At 55.6% G+C, this 26,073-nt stretch overlaps 7 protein-coding genes across 7 annotated transcripts; 2 read left to right on the top strand and 5 right to left on the bottom strand.

The window, feature by feature from the left end:
• Positions 1–97: 97 nt before the first annotated feature.
• On the bottom strand, positions 98–2,560 carry C8A04DRAFT_40008 (heterokaryon incompatibility protein-domain-containing protein; the record flags this gene model as incomplete). Its single annotated transcript, XM_062784791.1, has 2 exons — positions 98–2,436; positions 2,491–2,560. 2 exons carry the CDS (start codon positions 2,558–2,560, stop codon positions 98–100), a joined length of 2,409 nt encoding a protein of 802 aa, XP_062633661.1.
• A 796-nt stretch (positions 2,561–3,356) lies between these two features.
• C8A04DRAFT_15065 (glycosyltransferase) lies at positions 3,357–7,926 on the bottom strand (the record flags this gene model as incomplete). Its single annotated transcript, XM_062778342.1, has 7 exons — positions 3,357–3,517; positions 3,569–3,862; positions 4,022–4,222; positions 4,280–5,601; positions 5,713–6,927; positions 6,990–7,665; positions 7,740–7,926. The coding sequence occupies 7 exons, from the start codon at positions 7,924–7,926 to the stop codon at positions 3,357–3,359; spliced, it is 4,056 nt and encodes a 1,351-aa protein (XP_062633660.1).
• A 1,903-nt stretch (positions 7,927–9,829) lies between these two features.
• On the bottom strand, positions 9,830–11,134 carry C8A04DRAFT_15084 (mitochondrial carrier domain-containing protein; the record flags this gene model as incomplete). The annotated part of the gene is made up of 3 exons (XM_062778349.1): positions 9,830–9,901; positions 9,973–10,761; positions 10,847–11,134. The coding sequence occupies 3 exons, from the start codon at positions 11,132–11,134 to the stop codon at positions 9,830–9,832; spliced, it is 1,149 nt and encodes a 382-aa protein (XP_062633659.1).
• Positions 11,135–12,543: 1,409 nt separating this feature from the next.
• Positions 12,544–13,115, top strand: C8A04DRAFT_32166 (uncharacterized protein; the record flags this gene model as incomplete). Its single annotated transcript, XM_062782000.1, has 2 exons — positions 12,544–12,630; positions 12,693–13,115. The coding sequence occupies 2 exons, from the start codon at positions 12,544–12,546 to the stop codon at positions 13,113–13,115; spliced, it is 510 nt and encodes a 169-aa protein (XP_062633658.1).
• A 539-nt stretch (positions 13,116–13,654) lies between these two features.
• Positions 13,655–14,450, bottom strand: C8A04DRAFT_40004 (uncharacterized protein; the record flags this gene model as incomplete). The annotated part of the gene is made up of 2 exons (XM_062784790.1): positions 13,655–14,191; positions 14,397–14,450. The coding sequence occupies 2 exons, from the start codon at positions 14,448–14,450 to the stop codon at positions 13,655–13,657; spliced, it is 591 nt and encodes a 196-aa protein (XP_062633657.1).
• Positions 14,451–18,152: 3,702 nt separating this feature from the next.
• On the bottom strand, positions 18,153–19,604 carry C8A04DRAFT_32164 (uncharacterized protein; the record flags this gene model as incomplete). Its single annotated transcript, XM_062781999.1, has 3 exons — positions 18,153–18,789; positions 18,995–19,295; positions 19,403–19,604. 3 exons carry the CDS (start codon positions 19,602–19,604, stop codon positions 18,153–18,155), a joined length of 1,140 nt encoding a protein of 379 aa, XP_062633656.1.
• A 4,954-nt stretch (positions 19,605–24,558) lies between these two features.
• Positions 24,559–26,026, top strand: C8A04DRAFT_40002 (uncharacterized protein; the record flags this gene model as incomplete). The annotated part of the gene is made up of 2 exons (XM_062784789.1): positions 24,559–25,136; positions 25,279–26,026. 2 exons carry the CDS (start codon positions 24,559–24,561, stop codon positions 26,024–26,026), a joined length of 1,326 nt encoding a protein of 441 aa, XP_062633655.1.
• Positions 26,027–26,073: the final 47 nt, after the last annotated feature.

The following is a 26,073-nucleotide window of genomic DNA, read 5'->3' as shown; positions in this document are numbered from 1 at the left end:
GCATAAATAGGTATCTTTCACTTTGTCGCAAGACAAACGAGAAATGTAACCAGGCCCACACACAAACACCCGAAAGAGTTTTATGGTAGTTCAACGGTCAAATGAGATAGATCCGCTCATTCACCTCCTCTCTACCATCCCGAAAAACAGGATATGTATCGCGCTTCCAGTAATACTGCTGAACAAGGCCCGCCCTCCTAAACACCCACCTTTTGCCACCCTCAGCCTCGACCCTATCCAGAGCCATAATGACATCGACCCGCACATCCTTCGTATCTGTCCCGGTCCCCTCCAGGAGCAGCAGCCCCCAATTCTCGAGCGATGTGGCACGCAAAAAGTCGGGCGACCACTGGTCCGACACGCTCCGGGCCTGCCTGTTGTGCTTGAAGCCTTCGACGCCCGAGTTCTCACTCCATTCCATCTTCCTGATACGCCCTTCGATAGCAAGGTGACCGTACGAAGCCTGCCCGTTGGGCTGCGCCGAGACAACCACCTCGGCGACCCGGAACTGCGCGGTGAGCGTGTATGACGTCCACATGGACAAGCCGAGGATGTTCTCGTAGCGCCCGCCGTGCAGGTCATGACAGTCGAGCCGCACACCCGAGTCGACGCAGGCCCAGCTCCAGCTTGGAGCGCGGTATTTGGTCGGGTCGTAGAATTCGGGCCGCTTTGAGGCCGGGCTCCATGTGCTCCATATTAGGTCGAGATGGAGGTAATCGAGCCACATGCCTACAGCCTGGCGCAGTCCCGTCGACTCGGCAACGATGCTCATTACGCCGTGTAGAGCGACGAGTTTGTCGCTGCCCTGCGTTAGCTTCTTGTGGGAGTAGTCCTTGAGAAGCTCGCTCCAAGCGGAGTAGAAGGTTTCTACGTCCTTGTTGTTGGCGAGAGGGAATGTAGTAGGGTTCTCCTCGGCTGGGCGTTGGAAGTCGCAGAGGGTTTGGAATATCTCCTTGGGTCTGCGGTATCGTCGGTCCTGCTCCCAGTTCCACGTATCGCCTTCCGGCCGGCCTTCGGTTGCGTCGAGGCAGATGCACTCCCAGGAGATTGTCTTACGGCTGTAGTGAAGGGTGCGCGGTGCGAGCATCCGCTCCTGAAATACCCAGCCGCGGGATATGGTGCTGGAGCCGTCGGAGCTGCTCCATTCGTTCGGGCAGCGCCGCGGGACGCAAAAGCCGGCCGTGGCATCGCCTGTCAGGATGCACGCTCTGTGTTGCAAAGGCTCTCGTGTGACGAAGCACCCTGAGCTGCTGTCTTGGGCACCCCCAGCAGAGATGTTCAGCGCTGAGCACCGGTATATCTGCCCCATGATGGCCGATTCCGTCATCCAATCCTCTTTGGAGTCTTGAATGATGCAGAGTGAGTCGATCCATAGATACTGGTACCCGAGCTCCCGCGTGATCGCGACTGCATCCCGGAACGTTTTCGGGAGATCCTCTGGCCTGATTTCCTTCTTGAAAGCCTCAAAGTTGCTTTGGAGGAGGCGTAATGGCTGCGAGTCACCCCAGCGGTGACTGAGAGACACGAATTCTTTTCTCCCAAGGCCCACGCGTAGCCGAATGGTCTGGTCCTTCTTCCCAGATCCTAGGTCCAACAGCCGCGTAGGAAACCTGCTGGCCGACCGTACAGCTTTTCGACAAACAGCGTGCTCCCTTTTGCACTTAGCCAGCCAGTGTTTCGCCAGGTTGAACGAAGCGTCCGATCCGGTAGACACGCTTATCTGGGCGTCATGAACAACATCGATGGGGTCCTCCCGATTTGCTTCCCACTTTTCACCCCCTGACCGTAAATACTCAGTACGGTATACGAATAAGGCCTTCCGGCCATTTCTCTCCATTGGATAGCTCAGGTGCCAATCCAGCTCTAGGTTGATCGACACAAAAGAACCTGATTTTGCCTCGATCCTTTCCTCCCACTCCCTACAGCCCCACGTGAATTGCAAAGCAACACCCGCAATGTCAACGGACGGGCCGTCTTTTATGCGATCCAACTGCTCCGTACGACGCTGTCGTCGCCGTTGTCTCTCCTGACGGACCTGAGGCGTTACGTTGAGGGCGCTCAAGGGGTGGGGGCCGTAGCCCTCCATTGGGTCGGGGACATCGTTGTCGTTGTCGTTGTCGTTGTCGGCCCCCTTTTGCTCGTCATCAATGACCTGGTCGAGGGATCTCTCGGGGGCTATTGGGCAGAGGAGAGAGCATAAATGGCACCCATCCCTAGCCGAGGATTTCAAAGCTTCGAGAGAGGGCTGATGGGCGAACTGCTCCCGCCTTTCAGTGCACCCCCATGAATCGAATGTCATCTTGATTTCACCTATGCGGTCGTTGAGGAGGTGCGACTTGGAAATAGTTGCCGTGCACACGGCGCATAGTCTGTGAGGAGTCACCTTGGCGTTGATGTCTTCGGCCGCGGTAGTCGCGGTAGTCGCTGTGTCATGTTCTGTGGGGAGGATGCGACCTGAGGTCTTTCTTGCGCGCTTTCTGGTTGCCGTACCTTGGCCGAGAGAGCCGCGGCGTTTTCGCCCAGACCCAGCGGATTGCGTCTCGAAGCTTCGTAGTGGCATATCGCTTCCTATATAATATGGAAGGCTCGGATTCGGTGAAGACTTTGTAAACAAGCGTCTAGGGAAAACGAAGGCTGTTTAGGTGTTGCGAGGGTGACTTGGAACAGAACTTGATCAGGCTCTGGACGGCGCACAGTTCAAGAGACGTGTGACAATGTACATACCCGAGCAGGGGTCAAGCGGCAAGTGAGGGCCGAAAGTTATCCGAAGTTGAGCCGAAGGGTAGCTCTATCCATGTTTTCTCTCGGTGGCCGTTGAGGCGTGCAGTGCGACGAGGCTGCCGTTATGAGAGTGGAAGGAGCAGGAATATATATGGCACGTACTTGACCGTTGGATCGTGCCCCTTGGAGACAACCTCCACTCGTCAAGGTGTTGCGGGAGCTCCGCCGTCTTCGATCCACCAAGCGCGAGAGTTTTGATAAAGCTATGCCGATTGCTGTCGTCGTTGTGTTGCTGTCCGAGGCTTTGCATCAAACGTATCACTTTCTGTGAGACGGGTGTGTTGTTTGCGAGCAGAAGCCTATAGCTCGTCGAAATCCTGCGGCGAAGGAAGTTGCTTATGCTCGCAACTGTAGAACAGCCAATAAAAAACAGATTTAATAGCAAGCAGACTTGCACGGTACTATATCGGGGTATTTAACGTGTATCAATCACCACATAAAAACCATCGCATCGCATCGCATAGCATCGCATCGCATAGCATCGCATCGCATCGCATCGTTATCATCCACCCCCCAACCCTCTCTAACCTCTCTCCCCTAATATTCATTCCCAATTGTCAGTCATCCTTATGTATTCACACCCTCGAGGGCCCCCCATCACCACCACCACTCATCCTCAAACTCTCCTCAATCGCCCGTCTCAACTCCTCATCCTCTTCCTCCTCCTGCTGCCCAGTCCCTTCCCCTTCCCCCTCACCCACATTTACATCCACCCCCTTCCCCTTCCCATTCCCTTCTCCACCCTCCCCATGCTCCCCATTCCCATCATCTCCAGCCGGAACAGGACGTGATGCAGGCAGCGTACTAGCCCTCTTAGCCCTCCGAAACTCCTCCTCCGCCAAACTCTGCTTCTTAACATACTCCAGCACAATCTCCTCTTCGGTGCGCTGGCGCTCGGCGGCTTCGGTGAGAGTGCGGTGTTCGCGGGCTGATTCGGCTATGGCTAGGCGGAGTTGTTGGGTTTCTTCGTCCTCTTCTTCTTCTTCGTTCCTCCCTTCGTTTCCCCCTGCCTGGCCGGATGGGGATGTGGGTGTGGCGTGTGTGGCTGGGCGTGTGGGTGATTGAACACCCTCCTCTTGGGCTGGGTACCAGGTCCCGGTATTCGTGTTGCGGGAGGGTAAAGGAGGAGGTTGTTGATACCGGGTTGCGGTGAAGGTTGTGTCGCCCATTAGTTCGGGCACGGAAGGTTGGTGATGGCCACTTGCAGAGCCAGATCCAGAGCCGGATCCAGGACCAGAACCAGATCCAGATCCAGAACCCGAGGCAGGACCCCCAAAGCGATACTTGGCATTATCAAACTCTGCCAGGCCATCCCGCTGCATTTGCGCCTCCTCCTCAGCCTGTTGCTGCTGCACTAGCAGACTCTGTCGGACGGCCTCTTCGATCAGGGCTTGGTACTCTTCGTCTGAGATGTTGGTCCACTGTTCGTCTGTCATTGTTGCTGGCCCGTGCCCTTGTGTATTCGTGTGCCCAGCAGGTGTGGAAGTAGAAGCAGCACCCGGCCCCGGCACATCAGGCTGCGCCGTCTTCTGATCAATAATCCACCCAGCTGCATTCCGTTCCACCCCTCTTGCTGTGCCAGCCCCAGTCCCAGTCTGCTGTGAAGGTTGTAACTCAGCAGCCCGGCGCATCTCCATCACACTCGCCCGCACAGCCGCCTCAACCCGGGCATCCTCCTCGGCGTCGCCTGTCGAGGTCTGGGCGACCGACTGCTGAATGGCGCGCTCAAGGGATTCGTGATCTTCAGCAGCGGAGAAGACGCTGGATGCCGAGGTGGTGCTGGCAGTTGTTGGGCGGAAAGTGGAAGTGTTCGTCGTTGAGGACGTGGTTGTTGAAGGCGAGGCCAGGGAGGGAGAGACGAGGCCAGGAGAAACAGCCGAACCACTGCTCGCTCGCCGACGCGTCCACGGGAGATTCAACCTCGCCACCTTATGCCCACTTCCATTCCCTTCAGGATACTCCACGCCCCCCGGCCCCCCGCCATCTCTTCCCTCTTCCTGCCCCTCCGCCGCCTTCCCCTTCTGCTTCTGCTTCTGCTTAAACAAATAAAACCCCTTCAACTCCTCCCTCACACTGCCCCAGCGCACCAACACATCCCCCCTCTCCCTGCCCGACGCAGCCTCAAAATCCTCCTCCCCCTGCACCACCCGCGACGTAACCACATAATTCATCATACTCCTCGCAAACAACCCCCTCACGCCCACCCGAATCCCCTGCATCGTATACGCCGGCACGGCAAAAATAGCCGCCGCATTCTTGAAGAAGAACCCACCCACGCCTTTCCCAACCCCCTTGACAAACCCCACGCCACCTTCCTTTTCCGCGCCGCGCCAGGGTTGTGTGAACAAGCCCGAGGTGCCGTCGTAGAGGCCCAGGCCGAGTTCTTTACCCGCGATGCGCATGCCGCTGACGAGACCGGTGACTTTTTCGGGGGGGCGGACGGTGTCGTCGTTGTAGAGTTTGGGTGCGTTGCGGAAGCCGCGGGCGAGGCCGAGACAGGTGTTGGTGTAGACTTTGAAACCGGCGCCGACGATGCGGCCGACGCCGCGGCCGGCGGCGAGCGCCATGTCGATGTTTTCGGCGGTGGCGGAGGAGTCTTCGGGTTGGGCTGGAGCTGGACTTTGGTTGTTGGCCGGGGCTGGACCTGGGGGAGCTTGACCTGGTTCGGCGTGGCTTGCTGGGGGAGTTGGAGTGCCCGAGAGGGTTGAGGGCGTGTTGGCGGAGGAGGAGGAGGATTGGGGAGGGTGAGAAGAGAGGGCCGTGCTGGGGTCGACGATAGACGGGGATGGCTGGGATCCGACAAGTTCAGGCATTGTTGAGCTGTGCGTCGACGATGGAGAGAGAACCCCAGACGTCGTCGAATTCGAGTCGACCCGTTGCGGATGAAACGACACGGTCGAAGCCGAAGCCGAGGTTGACGCCAACGTCGACGTATCATCTGCCTGCCCCTTACCACCCTCCTCCTTCTCCTTCCCCTTCCCCTCCTCCTTCCCTTCCTTCCCCTTCCTTTTCTTAAACACCTCCCTCGGAAAGTCCGCCACCGTCATGGTCAACGCCCCCACATCCCCGACCACCGCCGAGATCACCGCCGACACGGGATCCCACGGCTGCTCCTCGGTGTGGTACTCAACCGGCCGGTACAGCTTGAGATCCGAATACTTAAGCCACCCCTCACGCACCAGCACCGTAGCTGCTAACGCGCTCAGCCGCACCTGCGACCGCCGCACCCGCCACACGGCCACCCGGCTCGGCGCCAGCGAGCACCGCATCATGTCGGTGTTGAGGAACTGGTGGAAGCTCTTCCCCCCAACATCCGCGCCCTGTTCTTGCTGGATACGCCCGCCCAGCTCGGCCGCGCGCGCTTGTGTCTCCGGCAGCAGCGCGTACTGGATCGCTTCCGCGAGGTTGTCCGCGGTGAGCTTCTTGTACGGGATGGGTGCCGGTCCGGCCCCGGCCTTGGCCACCATCGAGCCCCAGAAGATCTGGTCGCCGAAGAAAGGCACGACGATGGTCGCCCGTCCGGCCAGGATCCCCGCGGCTGTTGTGCCTGCCCCGCCGTGGTGCACCACCGCCGACACGCGCTTGAACAGCCAGTCGTGCGGGCAGTTGCCCAGCATGAACACCCCTTCCGGTATATCACCCCCGGCACTGCCGAACCCGCCCCAGCCCTTAGACACAATGGCTCGCACGCCCGACCGGATGACGGCGTCAAAGATAGTCTGCGTCAACCCATCCGGGTCGTCGACCACGATCGACCCAAAGCCGATGTACACCGGCGGCGGTCCCGCAGCGAGGAACGCGGCCAGGTCGGGCTCCGGCGTGTAGTTCGACTCGAGGTTGAGGAAGAAGAAGCCCGACACGGTGATCTCGGGGGTCCAGTCGGCGGGTTTCGGAGTCAGCGCGGGAGACCAACAGTATGTCGCCGGGATGCGCAACCGGTTGAGCAAGCCCGGAGCCCACAGCAGCGAGATGTATTCTAGCTCTAGGACGCTCACCCGGAACCGGTTGATCACGTCGCCTAACCCTTGCCAGGTCATCATCTCGACGAGTGCGTATGAGACGTAGTTGGTGATGGCCGCGTCTGTGTTGGCTGCCACCACGTCGGCGAGGGGGTGTGGGAAGGCACGGGTCGGTGTCCAGGGCATTCTGTCTGCGTTAGCCTTGCTGTTGCTGTGAGATGTATGTCTTAAAACCAGTTTAGAACTCACGTAAACATCATATGCAGCGGAATCCCCAACTTCTCCGCCACATGAATATGCGCAAAACTCGGCGGATTTGCAATAATCGCGTCCGCCACAAACGGCCTTACCCCGGGCGCACCAGGCAACACGAACCGCTCATCAACCGGCTCATCCTTCTTATGCTGCGGCGGCGCCACCCCCATGCCATCCCCAGCCTCAATACACGATCTCCAGCACCCCATCAAAATCTCCTGAATCTCCTGTCGCCGCCTCTTGATATCCCCGCTCTTGAGCGTGTCCAACCCGGGCATCAACCCGGGGTTCTTCACCATGAACGCCATCAGCTGTGCCGGGTCGCCGCCGATGTTGAAGAACTCCAGCCCGTTGTCCTCCACGAACTTGCGGAATGTCGCGTGCGTTGCGATCCGTACCCGATGGCCGTAGGTGTCGCGGAGGACCTGGCCGAGGGCGACGAACGGCTGCACGTCGCCGCGTGAGCCTACGATTTGGATGACTACGTTGAGTTTCGGTGGGGGGGTCTGGCCTGGCTGGCCGCCTAGGCTCGGTGGGATGTAGGCCGGGGGCAGCGGGCCGCTGGCGGGCTCGGTGTGGAGTTGTTGTTGTTGGCGTTGTAGGGTGGGTGCGAGGAGCTCGGAGAGTCGGTGGTTCTTTTCGTTGATGTGGATGTGAACCCGGCCCTCGGCTAGACATTGTTATGTTAGTACGAAATATGCTAGCGTCGAAGCACAGGAAGAGCAGGAGAAGGAGCAAACGCACTCGTCACGGCCGCGTCGGCGTTAAACCCCGCCTGCGAAAACTGCAGCTGGTCATGGTGCTCGCCGTACGCCGGCGGCGCCACGTCCAGCTCCTCGTCCTGGAGCTCCTCCTCGCTCATCGGCACCGCGTTGGTTCGCCCCTCGCGCGCCCGGCCGGTAAGCCTCCGGCGCAGTTTGTCGTCGGTCATTGTAGAAAATTTCTAGCAATCGAACCGGGTTTCGCGTTTCGATAACCCCGTGGAAATGTTGAGGTAGCGGGATATCTTGGCGATATGTGGAGGTAGCTATTTCGTAGACTCGGCGATGCGCAAAGCTCAGTTCTCCATCACGCAAACTCCAAATGAGGGGCAAAGTAGGTCCTGGTGATGACGATGACAGGGGATGAATTGGCAGGACCACTAAGAGTTACTCGGTATCGTGGACGCAAGCTGTTAAAGTGACTTAAACTGCCTTAAAAGAATCAGAATGGCATCGCAATCAGAAAGAATGAACGCCGGCAAAGAAACCTCCATACCTTGGTTTTGTGCGAATCTTGTGCAACACTCCTCTTGTGGCCTGGGTATGACGCAGCTCGGCCAGCTTCCTACTCGATGCGGGCGGGAACAAGCCAAAGCCGTTTACCCCCCAAGCCCAACCAGCGATTGGGTATCGAAAGCTGGGTCCGTAACACCTCCAATAGGTAACCTAGGCGGTACTACCAACGAGAAGCAAAAAGCAAAAAGCGAAATACGAAGCGAGTAAAGTAAGAAAGCTTAGAGCTTGAGCTTAGAAAATCAAAGACAGCGGCAAGACGCAGACCTAATTTGTATCCGCGCCAGGTTGCAAGGCACACAAAGAGTCAGATATTCCCATGTGAACTCGTCATTGGCGTACCTACCACCAATCCTGAATGCGAGCTGCGGCTGAAGGAATCAAGCTTCCAGTGGATTGGATTACATGCTATGTGGTTAACGCGGAAACGGGCGGGACTGCGCAATGCGTGCAGTACGGTGGCGCCTAACTGCGTTGGTTGGAAACGCGGGGTCATGTCAAGATTTACGTTCCTTAAACCACAGCATAAAACTACTTCAGCACCCATTCCCTTTGATATAAAACACAACTTGACAGTTTTATTTTCGTCAGATTCAAAATATAACTAGCAATACAATTCACAATGCATTTGACAATACACAGCACTCACCAAAACCTTCGCTCCCCAATGTTTTTGGACCGCCCTCCCTCAAGGACCGCCGTAGCGCAGCTTAATGCGGAGAGCGGGGCCGGGTCTTCAAGACCCATGCCGGTTCCTGCTCCGCCGGATCGTCGTCGTCGTTCCGCTACCTATGGAGCACCTCATGCCCGGTCCATTGGGCTCCGTTGTATGGTGGGAGCGACGAGTTTGCTTTTCGAATAACAACAGCAAGTTGTGGCTATGTTTAGCGTTTCCCAGGATCTTTGCAGCGGTTCTTCGACCAAGTTCCAAGGAGAAGATTGGACCCCTTGAATCTCGAATACAGTACCATGGGCTTTACTTCGCACTGTATTAAACCCAACCACAAGGCGGTTGTAACGCTAGAATATGCGTATCAAATCTGGGTTGGGGATGATATACAGTGCCAATAAGGTACATTATCACACTGTAAATCTAAGCCCTGCTGCGACGCGCGTCGGCACCTTACCAACGAAACTCCAACTCACCACACAACTCCCATAAAAAATCCAAACATAGCATCAACATGGTGGGGGTTCGCGGGGTTGAAAACCAGAGGCCTCCAGTTACATACACAGCAGACGACGTCAGCTACTAACCTGGAAGGTAAAACGACGATAAGGACGTCGCCTACCCCTGGTACGCGTCTCTGAGTGGAAGCGAAACCGTCGTCACCAATTTTAGGACACCAGTCCTAGGATCTCAACTCAAGCACACCGGCAGGCAAAAAAACAATGCAGCACCCGAAACCGTTCCGACTCCTATTCACCCGGACGATACGGACAAGAACATCTACACACACATCATATCACACCAAGCTCTCCCTCGCTTGCTCTAACTCCCGATCTCAAACTCCAACCCGCGATCCGCCATTAACCCCTGCCCAATGTTTCCCGCCGCATTTACTGCTTCTTCGTCTCCGGGGGCGGCGCGCCACCGGTCGTGGGGAGACCCATAAAGATCTTGAAGTAGTCCTGTGGTGCAAGCATGGTTAGTCAGTCATATCCAACATCATTTACAGATAACCCCCAAAGGCCAAACTCACGTAGATCATCCACTGCAGACCAGTCAGGGTACCAATCATGACGATACGGACCGGCAGGCCGTTCCACAACCCGCGGAAACCAATGTCCGCATATATCCTGGACGTGACCGTGCCAAAGCCCTCGCCGGCCTTGCGGTACGTGTTCAGCTTGCTGACCATCACGTCCGCCGGGTGCGACACGATGGCGCACAGGATACCGGCCAAGTAGCCACCCACAAACGACACGCCCGTCTGCGACGCCTTGCTGTAGTCGCTCTTGCTGCCCGGCAGCCGCTCGTAGATCATCTCGACGATGGTCTCGAACGACGCAAACTTCATCATCGTGTAGGGGATCTGCCGGCCCCACAGCGGGTAGAGGCCCTTGTACAGCCCGCCGAGCCCTTCGGCCGCCGTGATTTTGCTAAACCCGTCCAGCGTGCCGGTGTACTGCGCCGGGATCGTGCCCTGCATGCGCACCTTGACGGCCTCGAAGGGGCACAGCGCGATGTCGGCGAGGAATTCAGCCGATGCCGACGCCGACAGGTAGAGCGCCGTCTTGTACTTGTACGCGGCCTCGGGGCCTGCCAAGTCCGAGTACGTCTTCTTGAAGTACTCATACCACCCGTACTTGAACGCGCCCTGCGCCGAGTAGCCGAACAAGGTCGGGCTCCAGCCCGTGAAGATGCCGCGCACGCCCTCGCCGCGGAAGATCTTGCCCCAGGCCTGGAAGTTGCTCGTGTACAGCTTCGAGTCGACTTGCCGGCGTGTCTTGACGAGATCGAGGGGGGTGACGGCTGCGTGGGTGAGACCCTGCGCACATGTGAGTGATTTGGTCCTTGACTTGACTTACGGCAGAGGTCCGTTGCCATGTTGTTGGTGTTCCGGGCTCACTTACACATGCCATCATCCCGCCAAATGTGCAGGCGGCATAGTACTTCCCGGAGTAAAGCGGGATCTGGCCCGTCTTTTCTTGCGCTTTTTTGCTGGCTACCTCAAACTCCCGGGCCGCCTCGGCGCTCAGTTTTTGCGCCTTATTCTTTGCATCGTCGACCACCGAGTATGCCGGGTACAGTTCTAGACGGGCCTGGCGCGGCGTGGGCCCGTTGCTTTGCAGCTTGCCCGCGCGGGCATATGGGCTGCCGAACGTATGTTGGATTGTCTCGTAATTAGGGAACAGCGTCATCTTGGTTCCGGTGTCGTGAAGCTAGACTTACGAATTGACCGTGTTAGCTCGGCCACCCGTTCTCGCGCAATTGCCATAGTGTGAATGCGCTAGCAGCAAAAAGCCAATTGAGATCGTGAAGTGCCTAACGGCGGCTCGTGAGGGATTACCAGCCAATGAAGCCATTCACGCGATATCAGCACACTAGCCAGCCAGGACTATACTTACAGATTGATAACACTCGTCTACGCGCTCCAAACGGAGGTCGAATCACAACCAATGGTTGGTGGACAGAAGGAAGCGAGAGAAAAAAGATACAAACAGTGGGAAGGAGCAGAGTTGCGCGATCGATCTGAGGGGAAGTGGTGAAACAGGTTCCTCCCGCCTCCAAGATCCAACCAACATAGGTATTAGGTAAGCCCTCCCAATCTATGGCGTCTACACTACCCAGGCACTGTCCGGGTCTTGTGTTCCGATCCATGGAATCCTGCTCGGGAGCTCACTCATCGAGCGGCCCGATTGGGGGAGCAGGGCGGCTGTGGAGGGCAGCAGCATTCCATCAAGGGCGAGCCCGAGAGCCCGATAAGTCCAGATAGTATGGCACAGCAAACTCCTTCCCGATCTCACACGAGCTCAGCACCCGGGTTTTTCCATGCGATCCGGAGTTAAGAAATAGCTCCGGAGGCTCTGTTCTCTACTGTACCTCGCGTTGCGCTTCAGAAATGAATGCCGGGCGTGCCTGTTTCATTTGAATTCAAGTCCCTGTCGTCTTATTGCCTCTTCCCAAGCTGGCTCTTGGAGCTCGCTGTTGTCAAAAGTGCGAAGCCCGAGAGGAGCGCTAGCCGAATCAGTGACGTAGGATATTCTTATCTCGCTTATCGGAATGTTGATGGCGGCCGGGGCCCCGCAGTCCCCGCAACGCCATTGATTCTATCGAGACTGATAACCGCAGTTATAAACAAAAGATCGTTACGTCGTTTGATTTATGGTGAGAAAACTGGAGGGGAGGTTAAAGAGTTTACCGGGGCTTCCAGGCCCAATTTCGGTGATCTCAGGGTTGCAACATGAGAGGGGTTCCGAAGTCTGGGGCAAAAGGACAGGCTCAATTCCCTTCTTCAATGCCTAAACAAGAGGTTCCAGTTTATTGTTACTCCATATCCAGCTTCCACTTGTCAACCTCATTGCTTTCCTGTCAACCTCTTTTGAGTTTCGTCCTTCAATTGATACGATGTCTAAATACAAAGCCGCCAAGATGAGACCCACTATATTTTCCCAGTACAACACGTGATTGGACGCAGTCCCACGCCCAGATCAGTCACCTCAGAGCGAATCCGAATGACCTCAAAACTTCCGTCTTCTGTAACTCAGCTTCTGCCGCACACCGCCAACCCACAAAAAACCCGGCAGCAACAGCTTAACAAACGCCCACAATGACCAGCGTAGTAGCGCAACAGCCTCAACACGAGCCCAGCTCCTCCGAGCCCTTTGTTTCCAAGTGGGCATCGAGGTATCGCGGGGTACGTCAACCTACACACACCTCGCAGCCTCGTTATGGCAAACCTAACTCCCTGTATCACAGGCCACAGTCGAAGACCTCGACCCCCCCGCGGCCCTCTCCCTCACCCCCTCCGACACCATCTCCACCGCCCTGCAATCCGCCTTCGAGCGCGACTACACCCACCTCACCATCACCGACAGCTCGACGCGCGCACTGCTCGGCTACCTCTCCATCCCGCACCTGCAAGCGCTGCTCCAAGCCGGGCGCGTGCGGCCTGAGGACGAGGTGCGCGCCGCCATGATCAGGTTCCGTCGTCGCGGGGCTAAGTACAAGGTTATTACGATGGAGACGCCGTTGGAGGAGCTGGAGGCGTTTTTTGAGGGCCGCGAGACAGGTGGGCAGAAGCAGGATTTTGCGGTTATTACGGATGCGGGAAGACGGTTTGTGTTGGGGGTTGCGACGAGGGCGGATTTGGAGGAATTTGTGAAGAGGAGGCCGGCGTGAAAGCCTTTTCGTTATCTCCTAGGTGGTTTGATGATGGGTTGGTAGTCGATCAGGGCGATTTGGGTCAGGGTTGGGATTGATGCGTAGTGGGAGGAGAGGGGGTTGAGTGTGTGCATCAAAGGCGTTTGGTTAGGCATCTTATTGCTGGAAGCTTTCTGGTTTTGGGGCGGGCGGTACTGTGACATTCAACATGGACGAAAGAAAGGGAAAGACAGGCCGCATAATACCCCAAGAATGGCGGATGGGAACAGGCTCAGATTCCCCTCAGAGCTCACGCTATGGTGGGATGGTTGCTACTATGATGAAGTAGATTGAGAGCATATACAGGATCAACAGCAAGACACGCCGTGGTGTAATTTTGCGATACGCAGCTGGGTATGGACTCTGTCTCATTTACTGCATGCATACTTGATACTTGAAAAAGAAGAAAGACGGGGAAATCCAAGCGTCTATCGCCAATGCTCCCGCATCCGGGCCAACGGCAACACCTGCGTACAATACAACCCTCCTCCTCCGACATCAACAACCGCGCCCCTTGCTTACTCGGGGACAAAGTCGTACACCAGCTGCAGCTCAATGCGCTCGCTCCCCTTCGCAATCACCACGTTCCGCACGTACCGCCGCACGCCGTCGATGATCTTGAACCCCCAGATCTGCGTCGCGGTCCACCCCCTCTCGTTGTTCTCCACATAGCTGATCAGATGGCTCGTGCCGTTGGGACCGGTCTTCTCCTCCTCGCCCTCGAGCCACCCGCTCTTCAGGAACTCATCGGTGATTTCCTCGTTCGGCAGGAACTGCGTACGTCCCCGGACGTTACCAAAGAGCCAATCGCTGTGCTCGCGGTAGACGTTGTCCAGGCACCGCTTCTCAGTGGTGCCCTTCATGCCGCCCGTGCCGGTCTGATCGATCACGATGTGTGTGACGGGCGTAGCGGAGGGCTCGGCCGGAGGCGACGGGGGCGCGACGAATTGGTTGACGACGAGGGTCAAGCTCGCGACCGAGACGGCCTTGCGCGCCACCCAGCTCACGCCCTGGAGGGCGAGCCCGGCCTCGATGGGAGAAGAGAGGGTTTTGTTCTGTTTGGGGTTGAAGTGGGGGCGGGGTTAGTTTTTGGAGCCACCAAGTTTGCCGAGGTGGGACAGGGGTGGTGCTGGATTGGGGGATCACATGGGATTTTTTATTTTTGGTGGGTGAAATTGGGGATTTCTCCTCTTCTTTGGGTCGAGGCAGGTGATGAAAGCAAAAACAAGGTAGGGAAGGCAAAAGGAAAACAGAACGCACCATGTACCATTTACCGTTGAGGTCGGCAATGGTCTTGTTCGCGGGGGCAGCCATTTTGAGCGGTGTGTTGGGGTTGTTTGGAGGTTTGAATGTATAGGTTCGTTCCGAGTATCGGTCGAGACGCTAACAAGGCGGAAAGTTGGGATGAAAGTCACAAGTCGTCGCTTTGAAGTTGCAGTCGTAAGTTGTCTTGAAGAACAAGAAGCATGGAAAACAAGAGAGCGGAGGAAACAAATCCAACCCCCCTCGGCCTTCCCCTCGGGACCCTTAAGTACCTTCTTCGCATGGGCGTGAATGGGGTTGCCCACCGGGCGTTGTCCCCAGCTTTCCATCCTGGTGGGGAACAAATCTCCCCCCCTCCAAGTTGCAAGCCGAACAAGCCCCCAGCAGCCACCTTGTCACACAACATCACCCAAGTCCCCCCCACAAACACGCAACGCACGCGCACCTCGTCCGGCCGAGGTTCAAAAAAAGAGAAGTTACATGGCATAAGCGGCCCGCCTGCTATCCTTGGAACTTCCAAGGAGGCATTGTTCTCATACCAGTCCAATCTCCCCCTCCTCCGCCCAAAGAAACGCGGGGAGCAGTCTCCGTATTCAGCAAACCGCTCCGGAGATCCCACATGCTGCCCCAATGACGCGGTTGATCCTGGGGAAATGCGACTCTGAGAGGGGCAGGCTTGCGAGGCTCGGCATGGGGTTGCGAGGGCTTGCGAGGTGTTGTGCAGCTTGTGGCTTTTTCCCGCTACAGGCCAAGCCTTGGACTTCTCGGCGTCCGATCTTGAACCTCTAAAAGGCGTTGTGTGTTCCTTCTGCAGTCAGCCATGATGGCTTCATCAACGACTGGTGTCTCGGCAGGTAAAACTATTTTTTGCACTCGCAACGGATTCAGCCCGGTGAGAAATTCGTTAATGCCTGGATGACATGCGCCACTGCTCGGCACGCATTTCAGATCTGCAGGTCCTAGGGCATCCCGACACTGGATGGAAGTTACGCTCGGTAAGGTACCGATAGGGCCACTGTTTTAGCTGGCCGACCAAAATCAGACCAAACATCTGCAACAGGCAGCCATAGGGCCGCTGGTCCATTAACTGATGGATCCCTCAATAACAAAGGTCGACTCCCTATTTGCGGCTCAGATGTTTGAAGTTTGCTGACTCGCCGCACGACTTCCACATGTTGAAGATTGCTGTCCTGTCGCCGCTGACTTAGCGGACTCCGACACGGGCGCGGGGTAAATTTAAGAGGAGAAAGCAACTCTCAGCTGCAATGATGACTCAGCAAGTCGAGCCATTGACGACCCGAAACCGAGGACGCCTCTATAATTGAGGAAATGCGGCTTTGCACCGATTGGGGGGAGGGGAGAATAGTTAAGAGAGGAATGAACGCAAGTTCCAAGTGGCCTTGGCGCCTTGATTCAACTCTTCAACTCCCGTGACGACAGGTTGTTTTCGTCATAACCATAGCGAATCTCATCTTAAAAAAAGTTAAATCCGCTCACCCACATGATGGCTTATCGCCCGTCACAATACTTTTGTTATCTCACTCAGATTGAGGTGTTGCTGCTGTGTTTGAAGGCCCTGCTTGACATTCAGACGCGAATGGCCGAGTGGTCGAAGGCGCTACGTTATGCTACAGGGGTATGGCTGGCATATACAACCCTAACCCTCTCATATTTTGTGGTGTCCGTCATGTAAAAATCGCACTGTCGCACTTCCACACGGCAAACCAGGACTGCTATGATCTCAAAAGTCCTCAGGTAGAGTGACTACACTGCTATCTTGAAATAGGCCAACACATTTTGATCAGGTGAGTTAAAGTTGTAGCGTTTCTGCCGTTTCTTGCCGTGAATTCGACGTCCAAACTCAAGGTTTGGCCGAGTGGTCTGAGGCGCTGTGTACTGGGACAGGGGTATGGGCGACACATATAACCCTAGCCCTGTCTACGCATCATTCTCCCAGTGCCCAAACATGATGAAAAAACGTGTTGTCTTCGCAAAAAGGACCTCTTTGGATGAATTTTCACCGTAACCTCGGTAAATTTAGTCTCAGAAAAGCTGTATCCACTCGGCCGTATGGCCTATTATTACACGCCGCAATATTGCCGTTATCCCGCTCAAATTGATGTACTTCACCTGTGTTTTAGGGAGGTGCTCGACATCCAAACTCGAGGTTTGGCCGAGTGGTCACAGTCGCATTGGGTGCCCATTGCCACGTACAACCCTAACCCTCAATGATGGTCATCTACCAAACCTCCAAACCCGCAGCCACAGTCTCCGCATTCTGTTGTCTCTTCTGATATCTCCAAGTGATCACCAGCAATTTCGTGTGGAATCCCACTAGTATCCAACTGCCAGATACTCATCCGGAGGGGCCGAAGCCATCCTCGGACGTATTCGGCCTCGGCTCCCATCTAGACTGTTTCACCCCTGACAAGCCGAGTCAGAGACTCCAAATGCATCGTCGTGTACATACCTTTCCCCAGTATCCTCGTAACCTCTCACGTACTGCCCCTCGTCAAAGCCGAAAAGCCGGAGCACGTCGTGATGGTCGAGACGTATGTTGTCCAGTTAGTTCATATCACCCGCGGATGATGTCCTTGGCGTATACTGGCTACATGCACGATGCTGATCATCCGGTGCATGACATTCCCGGATAAGAGGCGTCACGAGATCCCCGAGAAAGAAAGCCGTGTAGAAAGTTTACGTTATATCGACCTTAGTGACGACTGAATCCACCAGGTCCTTTCATCAACACCCGAAGGCACACATAGTCGCCAGCTACTTTCTGAAGTTGATATTCTCCAACAGTGGGTTCTCATCTTGAAGAGGGTAGAAGGGTGCTCTTTGAGCCGAGTCTAAAGAGCATGCTGTCCATGGATGGATGCTGCAAACTCCGGCTCGTTCGACTTCAGGGGCGGATATATCAACGACAGTCAGGGGGAGTGGGCGTTCATGGGTCGCTCGTCCTCGGGTAGGTCGTCCAGAAGGGTTAGCCTGGATGGTCTGAACCATTGGCAACTGTGGAAAGACGGTCGGTTGGTCCCCTAGGCATTGGGTGGGTGTCGTTTTGATAAATACAACACGCGTAGAATAAGAATGAAGTTGAATCACCGGCTGTAAGGGATAACGAATGGGGCGGTGACTGTAATGGCCAGAACATTTACACTACACCCGACCGTAGATGACGTTACGACTATATATGTTAGCCAAGACCTCAACAACGGAGAGTCGAAACTCCATTCCCTGCTCCTGGACTTCCTGGCTTCTTGCAACCATGCATGGTGCCTTTGTCTCGAAACTCCTTTTTGAAACCCCGGTGTTTCAACCCCCAAACTCGGCGTCTCTCGGGCCAAGTTTCGACCGAACTTTAAGCGCCCTTAAGTATGTAGTAAGGTATGTATGTGGAAAATGAGTCTCCCAGTGTTCACCAGCCGACGTTTCGCCCCATCCCATGGTCTGAAGTCTTTGTATATTACTTGTAGTTTAAAAAAAGAGAACTGGGATATCCTAGTATTACATCCAACCTTTCTCCCCGAACCCCCTCGCTCGGAGAAGAAAATAATGTAGCCGCCGTCTTCATTCCATTCACTGTATTAAAATAACCCGCCCAACATTTGTGATCCCCCAGTTTTTCCCTTCCGCCAACCGACTTATCCCCCTTTTGTCAACCACCAGCCACCTGCCCGCCAACAGACATCCAAAATCCTGATAACCAATAATCAACCACCATCCCCAGGTCATGAAGATAAAAAGCCATCAAGGCCACCACTTCATAACCTTGTAGCTCTCAATCACCTCCTCGACCAACTCCTTGGTGATCTTGGGCTTCTCATACTTGAACCCCACCACCTGCTCTAACCTCGACCCGTCCATACTCAAGTCGGTATCCTTGAGCAGCTCGCGCTCCATAAACGGCGTCAACGGACCCGGCCGCGTGATCCCCGCCTCAGCAAGCAAGTCGGCCCAGGGCCCCAACAACTCGTCATTCACATCGTCGACGACGCTGTCCAGGTTGAGCTTGGCAAACGTGCTGATCAACTGCCCCTGGAACCCCGTTTCGATCCCAAACACCTGCCCGATGATGTCGGCCATGGCGCCCTGCGTGGTCGCGCCCTTGTCGACGACGTTGAAAGTGGGGACCTTGTTGCCCATGGCCTTGACGTCCCATCCAGCCTTGCCCTGACCGTTCGTCGTGTACCAGCCGGCGACGGCCCACAGAGCGCGCACCACGTCGTCGATGTGCGCCGTGTTGGTGCGCAGGTCTTTCGTCCAAAGCCACTTCATCTCGGACTCGAGCGCTTTGTAGACGCGCGCCATGCACAGAGCCGTGGCTACCCATTGCGAGGCATATGGCCCGTATATGTGGGGGAGCCGTACCACGGCGAGGTTGAGTCTGTGAAGTAGGGGAGGCAAAAGTCAGTAATTCGGAAGTTGATGTGTGATGTGTGTTACGTAGTGTGTTGGACGATTCAGGGGTTGGTAGATTTGCGTGTTACCCCACTCCCGTGAGAACATTTCAAGTTTAGGAAATTGGCTGAAGAAGAAAGAAAAAGGGGAAAAAGAAACGCCGACGAAAAAAAGAAGAGCGAAACCCGTACCCTTCAATTTTGGCCAGTTCTTCTTCCGCCTGCAGCTTGAAGATGGCGATCTTGCTCCATGGTTTCAACTTGTCGCTCTCCTTACTTGGCACTGAGTCTGGTTTGTAGACCATCCCGGTGCTGAGCTCAACGAAGCACTTGACGCCCCGCTTGGCCGCTTCCCGACCCAGCGTGAGCGACAGGTCGAGCGAGCGCAGCTTGTACACCTCGTCCTCTTGGGAGTAGCGGGTCTCGCCGCCGCAGTTGAAAACATAGTCCCACTGTTTCCCGTCGTCACGGTCGAAGATCTTAGGGAGGGATTCTGGGCGGAACGGTAAGCGATTCACTCGTGAACTGGGACACATCTGGGGGGAGGGGTTGGTTGCGAGAGAGAGGTATTGGAGGTGGGGGAGAAGTCTGGAAGCTTACGTTCTCTGCTCGCATCGGCCTGCACAAACTTGGGCCCGGCGCATGCCTTCTCAAACACGGGCGGCAGCCATGCCAGCTGTGGGAGGACTTTGTCGACGATGCGCACGTCGGATGCGAGGTCGTTCTCGTGGATGTGGAGGGCTAGGAAGCGGCCGATGTAGCCAAGACCGCCGATGATCAACACCGACGGCTTCTCCGCCATTATGATGTGTTGTCGTTGGGCGTAGTTTTGTGTGGTGTGCTGTGTGTGGTGTGGTGCGTGAAGTTGAGTTGGGTCGTGCTATGCTGTGCTGCGTTGAGAATGCCGTTTATTCCTGGCCTGCAATGGCGGGATGCTGCAGAAAAAAAAGGAGGGGGTATCAATTCCAGGGGCGGGCGAACGCGGGGTCGCGAATTTTGAAGTCTTTGGGGGAAACCGTGGTGGGGCCGTGTAAGACTTAAAAGAATCGTCGTCGTTGTCGTCGTAGCAGGCGTTTGTCGCAAATTACGAGGAGTAGAAGGGGCGAATATCGTAAACTGGTAAAACGGACTCTGTTTGTCGGATGTGTGGCTGAAATTCTGTCTTTATGTCCTGAGACAAAATTGCGAGCTGTCAGGAATGGGGTTCGTCTGAGGAGAAAAAGGTGGGCGGGACTTCGGCAGGGCTTCGAGAAGCTCGGCAGGGCAAGGGGCAAGAGCAGGGCAGGGGTAGGTGTGACGGAAGGGGACGATGCCCGAACGAGATGCTCACAAGACCCTCTCCTCCACTTGCTCGAAACAGCAGGATCGAAGAATCAAGGTGCAGAAACAGCAGTGATGGTAAGGGTGGAAACGAGTGAATAGTTGGACATTAAGTGCTTTGCTGGTTGCTAAGGTAGTTAGGTATAGTACCTGATTATGTGGAGTCAGTACTTTGGGCCGAATTCAACAACTTCTCTCCACACTTTCTCGCGGCCTGATTTAACTAATGAATTCAGTCCTCCTGGAAGAGGTCCGACCAAGCAAGAAGCAGAAAAAGCTCATTCATTGCCAAAGAAGGCGGTTTGCAGCGATGCCAAGGCACTGCAGTTTCCCACTGGACCTGCCTTGCAACTTCTCTGCAGGCCTGCTGCAGGTGGGGCTTTTGGGCGACGCTTTCCAAATCAAGGATCAATTCTTTTTTACCTTTTCCGCTTTTCCATGCATTTGTTTTTCGAAAGCACGTTTACGGAGTATCAAAATGCTCATCATCAGGCCTGCATACCTGTTATTTCCGAGACATGTGTCGTTTGTTTTTGTTCTCCATCGGTTCGCGTCTCCATGGGTGAACCTTCCGCCTTCAAGCTTGACCGTCCGAACCGCTTTTCATGAGCTCAGGAGGCACACCACCAGGATCATCCAGGCAAGGCGTTTCTTGCGCTCGTCTGGCGTCTCCTTTCGGCCGCACGGCTTCATGTCTTCAGCGCGCGCTCCCTGTCAGCAGGGGGTCTCCTCGGATTGGAGTTTCGGGGGGTGCCTTGGAGTGCCTTGGGGGACCCTAGGAAGGGTGTTCGTCATCCTCGAATAGGGGACCAATCGGAGCAGGGGTGGACAAACCGTCGATGACGTCCAGGCGTCCACTGCGAAGTTGGGGGATGCGACACCGCGACGGCGATGGTGGTATGATGGCAGGTCAGGAATGTCAGGCGATGCCGAACCACACCATACACTACACCACACTACATGCAGCCGGGGATCTCGTTTTTGGTAAGAGGACGGCATTCACGGGTCAGACAATGTCGATACGGCAACGACCCGAAACATTGGCGATGGGGGGAACGGTTCCTGGGTTGGTTCCACAGGCTGCACCCGGCCCACCCGAGCTTCACGTTGTCGAACTTTTTTTTCGTCCCCCTTCAACAAAACATCTCTTCGTCCTATGTTCGGGGACGACAGCCTCTCGGTCTCCCCCGAAGCAAGCCGCGACAGAGACAAAGCAAGCCCGGTAGGGAAGGCGAGAGGTCTGTGCTGAGGCGTTCCGTCTGTTTGCACTTCTTGGGTCGGGAACGTCGGTCAGTGGACACCAAGCTTCTGGTCCCCGATCAACCCTGTTCGAACGTCCGTCTATTCGGAAGAAGCTTCCCATGAGCCATCTTCGCAACTTCAGCCTGCTCACCGGTTCGTCGTTCCGTTTGCAGTCGGCCGTGGCGAAGCCGCGATTGGGTCTTTTCGCTTGGGGCTTGGGTCACACCACGAACGCCAGAACACCAAAACGCAAGAATTGCAAAAGTCAGCTTCGGGAAAGAAGTCAGCTGATGGATGCGGTGCCAAGGACCAGGCAACTCGGTCCATGCCAGTCCAGGGGTGAAATCCCCAAATCCCGGGCCGTCCACTGCGCCGCGGGAACCTGCGGTGGAATTTTTCTAGAAGGTTTCCTTCCGTGCTCGGCATGCAGCGAACCTTGTTTCGGCTTCTCTCCCGATTTCACACCACCGCATCACCGGCGATTATGCGTTTGGCCGGGGTCGCCGATGGTTTTCCCGGAACAAGGGCTTTCCTCCAACAACCGCACCCGTCGACGAGAGGAAAAAAGCCGAAATTTGGCTTGATGATAACGTTACACGCCAGGCCACTGGCAAGATGCGTTTTCAAGGCCTCTCGGAACCCTCTGCTGTGTATCCGATCGCCTGCTGCCGAGACCCAGCCGAGATGCAACCCTCTTTTTGCTCGCTCAACGGCTCCCGTGTTCCCTTGGCTCACCACCTCGAGCAAGGACCACATATCTCAAACGACAGCTGGAGAGTTGTCTTGACCCCGGAACTTGCCTTTCAACATGGGCCAGGCTCAAGACTAACTTTTGCCAAGCCGACGAAAAAAGCTTCAAAACTACACTACTGACAAACCCCTTTACGCTGCAGCAGTTTGATGCACGACGGGGTCGCAGGTAATGAGCCTCTGCAAGCCGACCCCACGGTGGCAAATGGGCAGATGGGCCAACTTTTTTTTCTCTCCTCAAACCCGAACGCCGGATGTCACGATCGGCAATGCGGGTAACCAGCAAGTCACTTAGTTACTTTTTTACCTTTCCTCCTCTCCTTTCTTGCTCTTGGCGCGAGAACCGGATTTCAACTTCCAAGTGCTGCGATAATCTCGGGCGATGCTCGTCCGCATCAGCAGCGTCCTAGCTCGAGCCGATCAGATTCAAGTGATAGGAAGAAGCCAAAAACGGAGATAAACGAAAAGCCAATTTTGCGGATATTCGTTCGTCCCCCGATGCCTCCTTGCCACCGAAACGCGGGGATGGAGTTTTCCGGCCCGATGTTACTCGATCTCTTGTGTCGTCCTATCCCTCATCTTCCCCTCAACGACCCTATCTGCTTTTAGTTTACGTCTTACCCAGAAGAGAACCAGTTACAGATGCCCCGGCCGATCACCGATGGGATGGAGTGCCGGACAGGGCAGTGAGGGTTGCTAGTGCTCCCATGTTCACTAACCCTTACCCTTACACTTAAACCATGTTACGACGAAGTCGCGGATACCAGAACGGGAACATTACGCGCCCGGTCAACATCCCAGATCATGAACATGACCCCCGAATCACCGAATCTGCCTTGCCAATGCCGAAAAGAACCAGGATCTCGACGGTGGGGTTCTCTTTACAATACACTACACTAAACCTGCCGAGATCCGAACCAGCAAAACAGCCGTGGCGATCTCGATCTTGTTGCGCATCATTGCTTATTCTTTCTTGTTTCCCCCCTTCTTATATCCAGCACACTTCACGTCGTTGGGTCTATTCTAAGTTCTGACACGGGTAAGAAAGCTTGAGGGTGAATCATGGAACCACGAAATAGCAGCAGCAAGGTTCAGGGGGTTGAAACAAGGTCCACTTGCATGGCTTCTCGTGAACCTTGTTTACACTCGTGTAGACCCTTATTTTGCTTTGGCTCAACCCTGACCATGGGCCTTTACCTCACCGAGCCTCACCGAACCTATCTTTGGTAGGTTGACCTTGCTCGCGTACCAGGGATGGATAGTGGGGAGAACTACACTACACTACGCAGTTAGTTAGGAGTGGATGTCCAGCGGCATCTTCCGTTTACGGTTTCCCCCACTCCGCCCGTGCCCCTTCAGCTTCCAAGACTTTGTTGGACCATGAGCTGAGAGGACAAGGCTGACTTGGGAGTGTCGCTGTTTTTGCGCTCCACGCACACGGGAGGGAAAGGCTAAGTTCGAGCTCAAAGCTGGTCACCCATCGTTCAGCTTGTTCTCGTGAGCCCGTGTTTGTGAGCGGCAATACATGGTATATCATAAAAAGGAAAACGGACGGGCTGGGATTTCATGACCTCATGTATCACATCCTCTCTCTCTCTCTCTCTCTCTTGGATTACCTCTTGTCCAGCGATCAGCAGTTTGACTAGGGACGGGACGGCGATAGCAGACCGACAATGCGTTCCCGGATAACTATCTAATTAGCGCACAAAATTCCCACGTCAAAGAACGAACAGAATATCTAACTGCCATGCAGGTATCTACACATTGCTTCTCGTGCCGCTGTTGACTTCATCGATTTGGCAATCCCCTTCCCTTTATCTCCCTACGGCATTGTAACTGTTGAAAATTCACCTTTCCGTTTTCCAAGAGAAAAACTGCTCCCCGGCTCAGGGGGGAAGGTTGGATAAGGAGCCGTTTATTTTCGGTGAGTGATTGTCAATCGGCTCCTGAGTCCTGGCTTGGAGGTCGAGAGTGTACAGAGTAAGCCGATCTCCTCCCGAAAGCAGGGTTGCTTGGCGATGGGCCCCGCTTGAGAAAAGCGGAATTGGCCAATGAAATCGTGTTAACATACTCTGGACTTTACCGACTCTTGGCTTTTTCGAATCGCTTGCCTTGTCAAGAGAAGGCTGCGCCAACTTTACCAGTAAGCGGGACTGCATTGAGCATGACCGTTACTCAGCAGCGTTGACATGAGTCGGCTGTCTCGAGCCGCGGGATGGCATGAAGATGAATGGATATAGAGGAGGGCTTGGAGCCGGGAGGTGATGGCGGGGTGTTTGTACACTATATAAACCCAAACTCGCTTCCATGGCTAAGGTGTGGTGTATGTACACTTGTAAGTTGTTTACATTCGTAAGTTGTAACAGCACTTGGACTCACAGAGAACACCGACAGAACATCGACAGAACATCGACAGAACATCAACAGAACATCAACAGAACACGATGGCGCGGCCCAGGAGAATTCTCTTCTTCACCAACAGCGACTTTGGCCAGGCCAACGTAGTGCTAGCGACCGCGCACGCCCTCCTTCACCACGACTCCCAAGTTGAGGTCCATATCGCCTCCTTCCGCGCCCTCGAGGAAGCAGTCCACCACACATCCACCTTCGCCCTCAAAACCGCCCCCCATAAACCCCATCAAGACGCAACAACGTCAACACCCATCACATTCCACCCCCTCGACGGTATCAGCTGGGGTCCGGCCACGTTCCGCCCCGAAGTCGGCGTGGCCGCTACCAACGACCTGACGCCGGGCCTCATCAACTCGGCCAAGAACATCCTCCTCATCCCGGCCGTCATGCTCCCCTGGCGGCCCGACGAGTTCCTCTCGCTTTACCGCCAGGCCGAGCGCATCCTCTCCGACGTCCGCCCAGACGTGACCGTCATCGACCCCATCTTCACCCCGGGCCTGACGCTTTGCCACCACCTCAAAACAAACTGGCTCGTCCTGGCCCCGAATACCCTCAAGGACTTTGCCCTCCCTATGCAACCTAGGCTGGCCATGTTGTGGAAATATCCTTTGTTTGTACCCCCCCCCCCCTTTTATTTTTTTATTTTATTTTTTTATTTTTATGTGTGTGTGTTGTTGTTGTTGTTGTTGTTGTTGTGTAAGAGTGTAAGAAGCATCCCCAACATAACTGACATACCAACCCATCCCATCCAGAGTCTGCTCCGCCCTCCCCTACCCTCTCCCCCGCTCCCTCATCCCCCTCAACATCCTCCTCAACCTCGTCGCCGCCTACGCCCTCCTCACCAACCCCCGCATCCGCGCCACCACAGCCCACCTCCGCGCTGCCTACGCCGACCCAACCATCTCCCTCATGACAGCCAACGAAATGGGCGTGCTCCGCGCCCCGCCCGCCGGCCTGCGCGTCCTCTGCGCCATTTCCCCGGATCTGGACTACCCGCTTTCTGTGATCCCGCCGCATTTGGTTCCGTGCGGACCGATTGTGCGCGCTGTTGCGCCGCTTGGTCGCGGGGGGCGCGGGGTTATGGACGCAGATGAGCCCGGGTCGTTGGAGGCGTGGCTCACGCGCGCCGGCGCGCAGACGATATACGTCAACCTGGGGACGCATCTCCGAGCGGACGTGGCCGAGGCGAGGGAGATGGCGGGGGCGTTTCGGGATGTGCTGGATCGGGCGGAGGCGGTGGGGTTTGGTGGTGGGCGGTTGCAGGTTTTGTGGAAGCTGGGGCGGAAGACGGGGGCTGTCGGTGGTGAAAAGTTGGAAAGAAATAAATTTGAAGGGGAGTGGAAGGGGGTGTGTGATGTGCTGAGGCCGGAGATGGAGAATGGGCGGGTGAAGGTGACGGACTGGGTGGACGCGGAGCCGAAGGCGGTGTTGGAGTCTGGGGGCGTGGTGTGCTCTGTGAATCATGGGGGGGCGAATTCGTTTTATGAAGCGTTGTGGTGAGTTTCAAACCCCCTTTTTTTTTCCTTTTTTTTTCCTTTTTTTTTCTT

This window comes from Dichotomopilus funicola (assembly GCF_033296635.1).
Source record: "Dichotomopilus funicola strain CBS 141.50 unplaced genomic scaffold C8A04scaffold_82, whole genome shotgun sequence".
Classification (NCBI taxonomy): Eukaryota; Fungi; Ascomycota; class Sordariomycetes; order Sordariales; family Chaetomiaceae; genus Dichotomopilus; species Dichotomopilus funicola.
This window is presented reverse-complemented; position numbering and strand designations above follow the sequence as displayed.